This window comes from Chenopodium album, chromosome 2 (genome assembly GCF_948465745.1).
Source record: "Chenopodium album chromosome 2, dcCheAlbu1.1, whole genome shotgun sequence".
Classification (NCBI taxonomy): domain Eukaryota; kingdom Viridiplantae; phylum Streptophyta; class Magnoliopsida; order Caryophyllales; family Amaranthaceae; genus Chenopodium; species Chenopodium album.
In genome coordinates, this window is record NC_137835.1 from 9,751,572 (window position 1) to 9,766,978 (window position 15,407).

The 15,407-nt window shown below is 32.2% G+C and overlaps 2 protein-coding genes and 1 pseudogene across 2 annotated transcripts; 1 reads left to right on the forward strand and 2 right to left on the reverse strand.

Annotated features, from left to right (window-relative positions):
* Positions 1-1,905: 1,905 nt before the first annotated feature.
* Positions 1,906-2,815, reverse strand: LOC145568058 (expansin-A7 pseudogene; annotated as a pseudogene).
* Positions 2,816-6,603: 3,788 nt separating this feature from the next.
* Positions 6,604-8,320, reverse strand: LOC145582649 (expansin-A7-like). Its single transcript, XM_081639632.1, has 3 exons — positions 8,078-8,320; positions 7,366-7,693; positions 6,604-7,166 (listed from the first exon to the last, which is right to left on the reverse strand). The coding sequence occupies exons 1-3, from the start codon at positions 8,244-8,246 to the stop codon at positions 6,854-6,856; spliced, it is 810 nt and encodes a 269-aa protein (XP_081495758.1). The 5' UTR covers positions 8,247-8,320; the 3' UTR covers positions 6,604-6,853.
* Positions 8,321-11,546: 3,226 nt separating this feature from the next.
* On the forward strand, positions 11,547-15,349 carry LOC145595626 (histone deacetylase complex subunit SAP18-like). The gene is made up of 6 exons (XM_081652045.1): positions 11,547-11,783; positions 13,334-13,366; positions 14,255-14,365; positions 14,470-14,565; positions 14,831-14,905; positions 15,055-15,349. Exons 1-6 carry the CDS (start codon positions 11,613-11,615, stop codon positions 15,085-15,087), a joined length of 519 nt encoding a protein of 172 aa, XP_081508171.1. The 5' UTR covers positions 11,547-11,612; the 3' UTR covers positions 15,088-15,349.
* The last annotated feature ends 58 nt before the right edge of the window (positions 15,350-15,407 follow it).

Sequence of the window (15,407 nt, forward strand, 5' to 3'; positions counted from 1 at the left end):
TATGCCTATAATGCTACTTCTAAACATTTAACCCTTAAGAAAAGAAAACTTTAGAAAACAAATTATTAACTACTTGTTCGTTTTAAAGTGCATTAGACATTCATAACATGGAAAAAAAAAAAATAAGAAACCATTCTCATGAGAAGAATTCCTAGCACCCACCAATGTGTGAGAATATAAAATAAAGAACTGTTACCACAATGAACGTCCATGAAATAACTAGATGACCAACTTTAGCAATTTGATCGGTCTGTGCTTGATTTGCCTCTCAGTACATATGTCGTTGAATTGCTCTAACTAGTCGGCAAAATTGCTTAGAGTCTAAATATCAATATTATAGCATGCTTGATTTTTCATGCACAAGTTGCTTCTACTATGAGTGAAAAATAAATATAAGAGGAGTGAGATGTAGGGATATGAATAGTCCCTCCATCTTCCCCCCATGTGGTTGGGGGTTCAACTCCTCACCTAGCCTCCCATTCCTGTGATAGGGTGGGGGGTCCTCCTCGTATGTTACCGTATATATATATATATATATATATATATATATATATATATATATATATATATATATATATATATATATATATATATATGTGTGTGTGTGTGTGTGTGTGTGTGTGAACACCTAATAATGCTCAATTTTTGCCACTAGTGATGGTGCTGAGTTATTAAGATCGAACTAATCCATTGATTGAAATTGAGTTTAAAGAAATTGTTATGGCGGCATCTTTTAAGTAACTAGGATGTTGATCCAGGAAGGGGGTGAAAGAGATGGAACCTTTAAATTGAGTGTCATTATATTGTGCTTAGCTTGTGCACTCAAGTGACTATAGTAGACATGTTATCCACTCTCAAAAAACACATTAAAAAGACAATTAATAAAATTTAGAGAAAATCAAATATTTACTACAAGTATAAAATATGAAAAATCAAGATTTTGCATTAAGTTTTGTATCTCGGAGCTACACATTTTCACAATCAGCTACACTTGAGATACAAGTTTTCAAACAAAGGTTCTAAACCAAACTTATACAGAGTACAAAGAGAAACATAAGATCCTATTAAAGGTTGAATATGACTTTGCATCTAAAAATGCGATGAGTCATTGACCAAAATATAAATAAAATACATACACAAAATTAAGGGTGATGATGTAATCATCTAAAGTTGACTATAGCTTGATAAGTCATGCTTATACTCCAATAAGGTGGGACAACATTATAGGCAACAATAGTCTCACGAGTAGAGTAAGATTGGATTTTGAAGGAAAGACATTGGCCTCCTAATTGAGCAAAGGCTTGGTATGAAGCTCCCCAATTGTGGCTCATGCTAATCCATCCGGTTCTTGAACCTTTCACCCACATTTTGGCAATGTCACCCGCACCACCAACGTTCATTACCGTCGTTAGTAACCAATAATTGTTTCCTTGTAAGCTAAATCTTATGCCTCCCTTCTTAACACATGGAACCCTATTCCGTCACCAATGAATATAAAATTAATTATAAATGAATTTATACAGATAAAAGTATGTTTTGACATAAAATAAAAAATTAAACTATAATGCTTTGTATATTAACTTAACTTGGATTCAAAGTGGTATCCAAATAATAAAGCTTTAAAATAGGTCGAGAGCATTAATTAATGATATTTTTATAAAATAATACTAAAAACAAATAGTATGTAGCTCTTTTTTTTTTTTTTTTCCTTATTATTATTATTATTATTATTATTATTATTATTTTAAAGAGGTTAGAAAAACAGAGGCTATTAGGGGACTTTCCTTACGAGGGAAACTTCTAATGCATAATACTCTGTAGTATGTAGCTTAGGTTTAGCAAAAAAAAAAAAAAAAAAAAAAAAAAAAAAAAAGAACATTTAGGATCGGTGTATAGCTTAGTTTATTACCTTCGGTATTGGACAGGAACAATGCCAGCCTTCCAAAAGGCAAGTTTCTTGAATGCAGGCATGGAGAGGTCGAAGTGGGCTCTAGGAGGGTTGCACCAGCCACCAGCATTGCTATCTTGAGCCCAATTTGGAGGGCATAGATTTGTGGCCGTGACAGTAATCGAAGTCGGGCCGTGGCCATAACCCCTACTATTGCACCATTTTGATCCGATACACATTATTTGATAGCAACTACCACAACCATATCCGTTGTTGAACAATACTGTGCTCAATGCAGCTGTATTTGTTCCATACCCATTGTTGAACAAATTTCCATATCCACATGCTCCTCCTATATATATAATATAAATTAAAAATCAGCATTTCATATAATAATAGTTGAAAAACTTCACTATGTTAAAAACTATGAAAATAGGTAATAGCCTAATAGGCTCAATCAAAAATAAAGAGAGATGACATGTATGTCTATAAGTTAATAGTGTTATTAGTTAATCATCAAATATAGTAATTTTTCTCATAAATCTAAACATACTTCATATTACATAAAAAATTATGTATTCTAACATAGATACTACAATTCTTTAAGTGATTAACCTTAATGTAGCACTAGTATTTAAATAAGCTATTTGAGGGTTAAAATAATCACCATCACTAATTATATGATGGAAATAGAAGTTAGACATCATGTATATAAAGGATTACACTAATAAAATAAAATAACATAAAATAAATCAAATAAATAATGATTTAATTATATATACCCATGGTTTCAGAGGCACTGTCATCACCATAGAAAGTTGCATGAGCGTAGCTCCATTTACTTGGCTTATAATTCATAGCATATCCGTTTGACAATTGCACCGTTCCTAATACTGCCACTACTGAAATGAACAGACTAAATCGCATTGTTTTTTGCAAAAGTGAAGCCATAATTTAGATTAGAATAAACACTTTGAGAGTATTTTGTTTTTTTTACAATAAAATTAAGAGATATAAGAATTTTGAATGATATAGATAGCTATTCATGGTTTATATAGTGTCACCACAACTAATTGGAACATACTTAAGTACCAAAACTTAGTGCCACCCACGAATAGTACGGCAAGATAATAGAAAATAAAACACAAAATTAAGTCTACGTTGTTTCGTCTAGTTAATCACCAATGTTCAATGTTTGGCGGTGGAAGAACAACGCTATTTACGTGCTAACAAGTTATAATAAATTTAGTTATATTTGACTATCTATATAATATGGTAGGAATAATCATATTTTATTTATAATGAGTTGATTTAGTAATATGATTTCATGAATTATATTGTTAGCAATTTGTACAACATGCACAACTTATTAAATTAAGGTTTAAACACCACATTTATTAAATTAAAGTTCATTAAATCAAAGTCATGAAGCATATCACCATCTCCAAATTAATTTTATATTTTTGAATAGGTTAAAAGAATAGATAGACATGGACATGGTACGTACTTGACCATGCTGAGCCAATTTACAAGCAATATGGGCTTGAGTTGCTTGACCAATTAGATAAAAATATGAACCGTGCAATTTTTGTGGTGTCAAGTCAAGGTAAAATATGTTACCTACTCCCATGTTCGATCCCCCGTAAAGTTGCAATAATAATTGGGAAGAGACTGGAACCTAACCACCTATAACTGATCCCCGAATTTAGATTAGGCCAAAGAGAGAATCCGGTAGAACAAAAAAAAAAAAAATGTTACCTACTTACCTTCAATTTAGTACATCATGTAATTGGGTCAATTTCATTGGTGTCCTAGGCCTATGGAACAATCGTAACAATAGTTTTTTTAAGTATTTGTGAACGACGTTTTTGTTGTTTGACTTTGTTTAATTTATAATATGTCATATTCAATGTATGTTTGAAGTCGCTCTAATTAATTTATTTTATTGCTACCTATGTTCAACATACTATATACTACATACGTCAAACACAATGTAGAAAACTAAATAAACACAATTTTATATTCAATGTATGTTTGAAGTCGCTCTAAATAATTTATTTTATTGCTATCCAAGTTCAACCTATGTTATACTCCGTATATCAACCACAAAATGTAGAAAATTTATTTAATTGATTCGTAAATGATTCTTATGTTGTTATGTATTAGCATAAATAAATTAGTCCCTCCATTTTTAAATATTTGTTCTACTTTTTTATTTTCGGTCGTTTTTAAAATATTTGCTCTATTTTTTTATTTGAAAAGTTTTCACATTACTTAATTCATTTATCTTAACTAGGGGGACCCAATAAAATTATATTTATTACCTTTATATTCTCTCTCCTTCAATTTACCTTTAAGTAACTCCACTACCTCTATATTTTTTATTACTTTCTCCAATTTTCCTAAAACTCCGTGCATGGAAAAATGGAGCATGTATTCAAAAGCAGAAGGAGTATTTATATGAAGTATTATTTTCAAATAATGATATTAACACTTAATATTTACAGAGGTTTTTCAGTGCGGCAAGCCACATGGTGCGGCACGGGTTACTTGTATTTTAGGGTTACTTCTATGGGTTACTTGTAGGGTGTTACTTGTATTATGAGGTTGCTTGTATCGTGGGGTTACTTGTATGTGTTACTTGTATTTTGAGTAACTCCTACAAGTAACTCCAGACCAAAATCCCATACCAAACCAGTAACACCTGATCAAAATCAGTAACACCTGATCAAAACCAGTAACACCCATACAAGTAATCCTATAATACAAGTAACACCTACAAATAACCCCTGACAAAACCAGTAACACCCTACAAGTAACAACCCCGACCAAAACCAGTAACACCCATACAAGTAACCCCAGAATACAAGTAACACCTACAAGTAACCCCTGACAAAACCAGTAACACTCTACAAGTAACCCCGACCAAAACCAGTAACACCCATACAAGTAACCCCAGAATACAAGTAACACCTACAAGTAACCCCTGACAAAACCAATAACACCCTACAAGTAACCCCGACCAAAACCAGTAACACCCATACAAGTAACCCCAAAATACAAGTAACACCTACAAGTAACCCCTGACAAAACCAGTAACACCGTACAAGTAACCCTTGCCGCACCATGTGGCCAGCCACATACAAAAATTTGTATAATATTTAATATTCTGACACTCCTTAGCTTGTTGAACATTGTTTGTGATCATTTTATAGGTAAAGAGAAATATAATTATATGTGGTATTGCTAACCCCAGCCTCTCTCTTCTCGATCTCCAAAAACCCTATCCTTCATTGTTGAATTTTGGAGGGACTTTCATCGGTTTTTATCAGTGGAAAACCCCAATCGTTGTTTATGGTTTGCCTTTTCTCTTTGTTTTTGGTTGTTCTAAGTTTATAATAAATCTTCTCTCTTTTGAGGAAGGATTTGCCTTTTTGTTTGATGGATTGTTGTAAAGTTGTTTTATGGGTACATATATGTGCGAGATCGAAAAAGAGGTTTATCTTTTGATTACAATTAGATGAATCAGGCGAACATTTTCTTCATGGCTACAACATATCGATATATAGACCCCTTCATTGAAGAAGACTGTAATTCACAACGATGTGGAAGAGGGTATAAAGAATATACGATTTGCAACAACGATCATAGCTTTGCTGAACGGATATTTTTATTTGATTCAATTGTCATGTATTTGTTTGATAAAAATATCTTTGTATATGTCGTATGACTTTTTATTTATGAATCAATATTTGTTAAAAAAAATTGTGGTATTGCTAGGTTGTATCAATATAGTATTCTTTATATATATATTTTTATAAACGTACAATTAGCTAAAGATATTAAAGCTTAAAAATTTACATTGACAAGCGTGAAAAGTATGATGTTAATATGATTATGAAACAGAGGTAGCTCCATCTCTTATAATTCCATTTGGTTTCTTCTAAGTCATATACTACAAGCAATCCTTATTAGCTTTGTAGTTAAAGTTAATCCTCCTTAATTAGCTAATACAGTAGTTGAATTATCTAATGATAAATCCCAATGCAATAGTACATCCTTCAATCCTTTTTGTTTTTCACATATCTTGACAATATTTTAAAGTTGAGATAATTTTCTAAATTAATTACACTCAATATCTTATACATAACATATTCATGTCGAGTCTTACTTGATTCGTCTCAATAAAGAGTTTATTAATATATAATGGCTACATTATTTACTAATATGAAAATATAGATATTTATGATCAAAGTAAAGTATTCACATAAGTCCATAGTTAAAATGGGAAGATATTTTATGATCGGAAAAAGTATGTACCGTCAAAATTGAGTTTGAAGCAAGGATAATGAGGGATGCATCTTTAAAGTGCACTAGGATGGTGAGGAAGGGTGGGGTGGGAGAGAAAGATGGGATGTGATAGGCAAGGATGGAAGATCTTTGAATACATAAGATTATATAGGAGATCTGTTTGGGGAAAAAAGACATATATAGTGTCATTATATTGTATTTAACTTGGCTTAATCAAAAGAATAATAAATATTTTACCAACTTCAAAAAAACATGTATAAAGACAAATACAATAAAGAAAATTTGGAGATAATCAAGGAAAATTTGCAAATTGCAACCATTTAAAGTTCATATTTTCAAATTAAATGGCTGCAATTTGCAAAATATGAACTTTAAATGGCTGCAATTTACAAATTTTCCGATAATCAAAGACGTACTATAAAACTTTAAATTTCGTGAATTTTGCATTATCTTTTGTATCTCGGAGCCACTCATTTCCACAATCGGCTACACTAAAGATACAAGATTTCAAATGAAGGAACTAAACATAATCATACTAAGAGATCCTATTCAAGGGTCAATTGGCATTGCATCTAAATAGGCGATGTTGCTACAACATTGACCAACAATAGGAAAAATAAAAATAAACATAGAAAATCAAGGGTGATAATTGTATCATCGGAAGTTGACTTTAGCTTGGTAAGTCATGCCTACACTCCAATAAGGTGGGACAACATTGTAAGCAACAATTGTCTCACGGGTGGAGTAAGATTGGATTTTGAAAGAAAGACATTGGCCTCCTAATTGACCAAAAGCTTGGTATGATGCTCCCCAATTGTGGCTCATGCTAATCCATCCGGTTCTAGATCCTTTCACCCACATTTTGGCTATGTCACCGGCACCACCAACGTTCATTACCGTTGTTAGCAACCAATAGTTGTTCCCTTGGAAGCTAAATCTTATCCCTCCCTTTTTCGCGCATGGAACCCTGCTTGGTCACCAATAAATATAAAATTAATTAAATTTTATTTTCACTGATTAGTAACAAGTTTTGACCAAATTATCGACTTAAACCAGACTTGCAGTTGTACAAAAAAAGCCTTAAAAGACCATTATAAATTAAAATTTTGTTATCTTTATACACAAAAAAAGAGTACTATTGAGCTTGTAGATGGATAGTTTATTACCTCCTGTATTGGACTGGAACGATGCCAGCCTTCCAAAAGGCAAGTTTCTTGAAGGCGGGCATGGAGAGGTCAAAATGAGCTCTAGGAGGATTACACCAGCCACCGGCGTTGCTATCTTGAGCCCAGTTTGGAGGGCATAGATTTGTGGCCGTGATAGTAATGGAAGTCGGGCCGTGCCCACGACCCCTATTGCACCATTTTGATCCAACACACATAATTTGGTAGCAACTACCACAACCATATCCGTTGTTGAACAATATTGTGCTTAATGCAGCTGTATTTGTACCATACCCATTGTTAAACAAATTTCCATATCCGCATGCTCCTCCTGTAAATAGGGGGAAAAATCAATATAATATTTCATACATTCTAATAATAAACGATTTATTAGTTAACTAGCTAGCTTAGGGTGTGTATAAAGAGAGGCACGCATAAGGCTCAATTATGCATATTAGATTATTAGTTGTATTTTTTACACACAAAAAAATGAGCTCATACACACCTATTTAGTGCATACATATGAGTGCAAAGTTACATGACAACATAAAAAGTAAAATATTATCTTCAAGACAGAAAATGAACCATTCCTATGTGATATAAAGTTAATATTATATTACATACACAATGCCACTAGCATATAGAAATTGGGTTATGTGCTATCGTATGAAATGTTATATTAATAAGGAAAAACAACAAAATTTTAGTAATTTACCCATGGTTTCAGAGGCACTATCATCTCCATAAAAAGTTGCATGAGCGTATTTCCATTTGCTTGGCGTGAAATGAGTAGCATATCCATTTGACAATCTCACCATTCCTAATACTACCACTACATAAAACAACAGACTAAATCGCCTTGAATTTTGCAAAATAGAAGCCATAATTTTGAAAGATAAATTGTTGCACTTTGGATTACAAAATCTGCTTACTAGATAACTTTTGAAAGATTGAGTGATGTTCGAGTTTTGGATGATTTAGATAACAAATATACATGGTTTATATAGTGTGCCAAAACAAATAGGAATGTACATACGTAACTAAAACTTAGTGACTCCCACGAATAGTTGTAAGGCAGAATAATTGAATATGCATGCACAAAATTAAATCTAATACGGTCCATAAACAAATGTTCAATGTTTTTGCTGATGGAAGATCAAAGGATCAACAACGTGCTAACAACTTATACTATACTTTTTATTATGTATTTATCTAATAAGACATTTGATTATTTGGTAGGAAGAATCTTATTTTATTTAGAATGAATGGATATAGTATGTAGATTCATATATTTATTTGATTGTTGTTAAGAATATGTGCAACAAGCAGAACGTATTTAACTACTATACTATAATTAAGGTTTAACCACCACATTTTTTTTTTAGTCACGTAGCCTATCACCATCTCCTAGTCAAATATCCTGTTTGGACTTTTAATAGATTAAAAACATCTGAGTTTACACAATTACACTTATGTACTAGACCATTTCGAGCCAACCCACACGCTTGATTAGAATTGGACTATATAGCATGTATCATGCAATTTATGTATGTCGTCATCATGTTTTGATGTGCTAAAAAAAGCGATGTCACATTAACTCGGGGCCTATTCTTTTCAGCTTTATTTCAATTCAGTTCAGTTCAGTTCAGCTCCAATCAGTTCAGTTACTAATTTCCTACTCCCATAAACAGTGCGGTTCAGTTCAGTTCACCTCCAATCAATTCAGTTCAATTCAGCTCAGCTTAATAAATCAGAATAGACCCTTAGGCTTATCAATGTTCTCTTTAACTTATTCAAATATTCCTTGTCTTACAATAACAATAACAATAATAATAATAATAATAATAATAATAATAATAATAATAATAATAATAATAATAATAATAATAATAATAATAATAATAATAATAATAATAATAATAATAATAATAATAATAATAATAATAATAATAACCATTTTAACTTTGCACAGTTTTTTAACCATCAATATTTTTTGTTATGTATTACCAAATTGATAATATAAACTTCCTTCAATTAAAAAAACAAAAAAATAAAATAAAATAAAATAAAATGATAATATAAACTACATCGCTACATATTGAATAAATCTAGCAATATCTCATAAATTATTGTTTTTTTAGTAGAAACAATTAAGATTCATTTTAGGACAAAATGAGTTTTTTTAGTAGAAATTAAACAAATAAATGTCATAAACATATGACCTAAAAACTAAACAAGTATGATAATAATATGATGCATAACGTAACGCACGTCTATGATTAGTACATGGAAATACATTGCAGAACTGTACATGAAATCATGAATACATGGTTGCCCTAGAATTCTAAAAAGACTTCTAAAAAATTTACATTGCAAAAATTTACTTAATTGTCTTCATTAATGTTAAGTACCTCAGTTTCATAACTCTTAAAAATAGTTTGTATACATTCATACCCTACAAAAATTTATTATATAGTTTACTCATCAAACAACTGACAAAATTTTGACATGACATGACAACACGGTCAAAACTGGCTCGACACGAACACAAATTTATTTAGAGAAAATACAAAGTCGACATGACACGAAACCAGTCCGAACACGACTCATTTAGATAAAATGGTCAAATTATGCAATTATCCTATATTTTACATAGTTTTTAATAGGTTTTGTGAACAACATAAAATTGATTCGGGACCAAATATAAACACGACATGACACGAGTTTTTGCAAGCTCTAATTAATACTGCTTGTGACATACAAGCAGGGGCGGGGCTGGCTAGGGTCCTGGTAGGGGACGTGCCCTACCAAAGAAAAAAAAAAGTTGTTTAAGTGAGCTTTTTTAGTTAAATACTACGTAGAATTTAAAGTGTAAAACTATATATAGCTTACCAATAGTGGTTAGAACACTAATTTTTCTATCAAAGTTCATGGATTCTACTCCCTTGCCCAACATCCTTTATTTTATTATAAAAATTTTGTGCTAAATGTTCTATTTACCCGATGCAGAAATACAAATTAGAATTTGAGCACGATTACTTTTCCAATTAAGATTAATGAAATAGTAATTTTTTAATATATATTTCTTTTAACATATGCACACTCAAATCATTAGTTTTAGTTAGTATTTTGTATCATGCGACTTGATATGAAGAGTGTTTAATGATTTTGAACCCATTGGAAGTATTGTTTTTATTTTTTTTATTTTTTTGAATTGAAGCAAGAATAATAATAATAATAATAATAATAATAATAATAATAATAATAATAATAATAATAGTAATAGTAATAATAATAATAATAATATTATTATTATTATTATTATTATTATTATTGCTTCAAAAAAATAAAAAACAATACTTCCGACATATTATTATTATTATTATTATTATTATTATTATTATTATTATTATTATTTCTTACCACCTTACATAGACCAAGGTAACATTTGATGGATTCCGTCACTCTATAATTGAGGTTTGACAAATACGATTGTTAAATAAATTTTAATCTTGATATTAAGAAACATCCCTTCACGATTATATTACTACGTAATTGTATCTAGATTGTTTTATATTGAAAATTCTAAGGAGACGGGTTTTGGAGTCTTGATTAGAGAATTTTCCGATAGTCAGTGTCCTACCATTATTAAAATCCTGCCTCCGCCACTATATGGCCTTGTTTGGCAAGTGGCTGTTGGCGGTTGGCTGTTGGCTGGTTCACTTGGCTTGTTTGACCAGCTGGTATGTTTGGCTGTTTATAATGGCTTTTGAAATTGGCTGATAAAGTTGGCTGTTTATAAAAGTGTTTGGTAAATTAATTGTTGGTAGTTGGCTGTTTATTTGATAATTTGTGGGCCAATAAGCCAAAAGACAACAAAAAAGCTACTTAAAGCAGCTTTTTTATTTTGGCTAAAAAGCCAGCTTTTTCACTGGTTAAAAAGCCAATTACCAAACACATTTTTTGGCTGTTTGACCTTATAAAAAAGCCAAAAACCAAAAGCTAACCAAAAAGCCACCAAAAAGTCATTTACCAAACATGGCCTATAGGTCTATTAAATAACGAACATGGTTAGCTATGGCTGCAGTATGCCTCGCGGGCATTAACCACCCTAGTTAGCTAAAAAAATCCAACCCAATTACAATTTCACATCATTCCTATTTACAAGTATTCAAGTATTACAACCCCCACACGAACGACTCACTCACAGTCATAGTTCTCCCTTCTCCGTATCGCACACAGCAGTAGCAATGGAGAGAAAAAGAAGCAGAGAGGAGAGAGAAAGAGTTACCGGAGGCGCCGGTGACCCACCTCCTAGAAACTCCGGCCGCCCTCTTCCACCGCCTCCCCCTCTCCCTTCTCGAGGCTTTCCTGGCCCCCCTCCTCAGCGCGCCCGTTTCCAGCCCGTCGACCGCGAAAAGGTCCTTCCTCGTCATATCTTCTTTTTCTGCTAATTCTTGGATTAATTCTCAACTTTTATCGGCCCCAATTTGATTTTAATTGTTCTTGATTTGGAAATTTGGGATTTAGGGTTTTCTGTTTATTCGTCCCCAAATTCAGGGTTTGGTTTTAATTGAAATTCTTTACGGTTAATTGGGTTAATTATTGTAAGTTGGTATTGAGTTAAGGCGATTTTTTTTTATAGAATTGTTGATTATTTTGAGCTTTGGGCTCAATTCTATGGTAAAAGTCCTAAAATTTTATGCTTTACTAAAGTAGAATCACTCAGGATTCAATTAGCTTGATTGAATTCATAGGAAGTGTGTAATCGTTATATTCTCTGCCTATTAGGTAGCTGAAGGCATTATTTGTTTGCATTTGAGTGAAAGTGGCATCTTCTTACCCCCTATATGCCAAACACCCTACTGGAATATTGGGTATTAGCTGACTAGTTGAGCATAAAGTTGCAGTGAATTGATTGAGTTTGCGAGTTTCTAGATATCATTAACTTAGAGAATGAAAGAATGAAGGAATTAAGGCAGCCTTTCTTGCCTTAGTGTTTGAAATTATGCCTGATATCCTTACATACTTGGATGGGGTTCACATATTTGAGATAATCTTGTGGCTGTCAGTTATCGTGATTTAAGTTTGCTGAGGGGATAGGAGTTCGATAGTCTTTTTTACCTTTAATTTTGGGTATGTTCGTAAGTGTCATCATGTGGTGGTGTCATCAAAATTGGGGATGGTTTTATTATATTTTAGGCATATTGGATTCAGAAATATGGGAATGCAAGCTTTTCTTATAGCCTGTTGACTTGTTGAGGAGCCTTTCCCCTTTAATAAAAATTGGAAAGAAGCTTTTCCGAAATATTTTGGACAATTCATATATTCTTCTTATCTATTATGTTGAGGATTAGAGGCTCTTGAGGAACTATAGTCATAGCATTGCGTTTTTTTAATGCTAATTTAGCCATAGCATAGCACATTGTAAACATGGCAATTAGTGTGATGTCATTTGATGTGTAAGAGTTGACAAGTGTATCAATGGAAGTGCAATTTATTAATATTGACAGATATGATTCAATTAGAATTTTGTTCCTGCTGCACTGTACTTGAACCAGTGAGATTTAAGAGTCGAAATCTGTATATCTCAAATCTTTTTGACTCTGTTGATCTGTGATATGTGTGTATGACATAGTAAAAGTTGTGGAAACTGCTAATAGCTATTTACTTTATCCTTCACGTTCTATCATAGTCCTACTTTAAAATTATCAAGTTTTGTTTATGTTGGGCTTCCTTAATTATGGTATGCCTTTCGTGGAAGATTTGGAGTGCAAATCAATATAACCTTTCGGCTGTGCTTTATTTAATTTCTCTCTCTCCAGGATTTTGTGTTGAAATTTGAAATGTAACCCTAAATTTAGTATGATTTTGTTGTATGATTTTGCCTTTTAGTATGATTTAGTATCAAATTTGTTGTATCAATTTAGTATGATTTTGTTGTATGACTTTCTGTTCTTTTGAAATGCAGACTTGTCCATTGTTGCTTCGGGTTTTCACTAAGGTTAGTGATCATCCTTTAGTCTGTAGTTTGCAATGATCCTGGATTATGTCAGCTATCTATTTCTGTTTACATTTTGTTTATCATTCTGCATTCTTATTATAGAACACTATTTTCTTGATACAATGTTGCACGGAGTTAGGGATTTCATATATTTGTGAAACTGCTTAACCCTGAAACTTTCAATAAAGTGAATACTCTGATTCGTTATTAATTGTTTTTTTTAGTTAGATGTTAACCTAATAGACTGTTTGATGACATTTTAAAAGTGCTGTCTCATGCTCAAATTTGAGATACACGAGTAGTTTAGAATATATAGTCTATAAACTTTTGAGTGTTGGAATGAAAATTTCATTGGATTATTAACTTATAGAGAAATTGAAAGAAGTGTCTTACTCATGGGTGGAAATGCTATATGAATCTAGACAATTACTTATCTGCTGGGTATAAGATCTTAGTGACTGCTAATCCTATCATTTTAGTACATCTTATTGAAGTACTGGACTTCTAAGAAGTACTGTATTTCTAAAGATGTGTCTTGTCCTTGTTGTAAAAAGAAATCTGGGACACGCATGTCATATATCAATGACCTTCATGTTGTCAGTTGTAATGTTTTAAAATGAAGCTGGTACAGGAATGATTGAATTCTCTATGGAAGAGTAAATGATATCATATGCTTGCAGTGCTGCAAATGAATAGTTGTTGCATCATATTCCTGTCAGTCTGTCTCTCCAAAAATCTTCCTTCTCCATGAGACTATATGATATTGATGAGCTGATGTTAATGATATTGCTAAAATATATTGCTGTACTCTAGTATGCATTTCCTGGTTTGTTGAACTGATTTATTTGGCAATTAAGCTGAATTTAAATTTGATTTCTGTTCTTATAGATTGGAGGTCACCATACCCAAGAAGATTTTTCAGTGAGAGGCAAGGAACCCAAGGATGAGGTTCAAATATATACTTGGATGGATGCTACGCTTCGAGAGTTGACTGATCTTGTATGTTTGCCAACATTTGTTTAATTCTTCGTATTAGTCATATTATCTTTTACCTTCCCTCATTCATAGGTTTCATGTGTGATATTGATTGTTATAACCTTCAGGTGAAGGAAGTTTCTCCAGCTGCCCGAAGACGAGATGCAAAATTGTCATTTGCAGTTGTATATCCTGATAAAAATGGGCGTATGCAAGTAAAAAAGGTATATTTTGCATCCTCTAGATTGTCTATAACTAGTCTCTCAATGTTTTCAGACTTCTCACTTGTCCTTCATAGATTTGTCTATATAAAGTGGGACATCAGTTCCTGTTTACAATATGTGTGTGTGTAACTACAATAAAAGAAAATTAATTAAATTAAGGTGCTAGGATCTTTCTCCGTCCTTGTGGAAATTTGACATGTCAGTAAAATATGAACATACTCTTTGAGTTTGATTAAGTTTAACAGCATATTTCAACATTATTTAGGTGGGTGAAACCTTCTCGAATGGAAATAAGAGACGCTTAGATGACAACAAAGCCTTGGCTGAAATATACTTCCAGGTAACATTTGATTATGATGACAACAAAGCCTTGGTTTAAATCTTACTTTGGCATTACATATCCTATGTCTCTAATGGATCAAAAGCCTCAATTGTTTCTATATAGTTGTCTTCTCGGAATATATGTTGATTGTTTATTATATTTTGTAGATTGGAGATTACTTGGATGTATCAATCGAGTAGATCAGGGATGGCTGCATCTGATGGCTGCAGATGCAATGTTACTGAGGCATAGATGTTCTCAACCAGTGTACAAGTTATTTACGCATGGTTGAGGTGGTTTGTTATGCCCGAAAATTGGCATAACAGCATTACATCAATCATTGCTTAAGTTTTCTTCTTGTATTCAAATTTTAATATTAGTATGAACAGTTGTGTCAAACTCTTATCAGTTGTTTTTATAGCATTCAAAAGATGCCTAAATGAAGTTGCTGATAATAGCAAACGCCTCAATTAGTTTCTAACTATCCATTTGCTTAATTTCTTATCATTCTGCCTTGGCT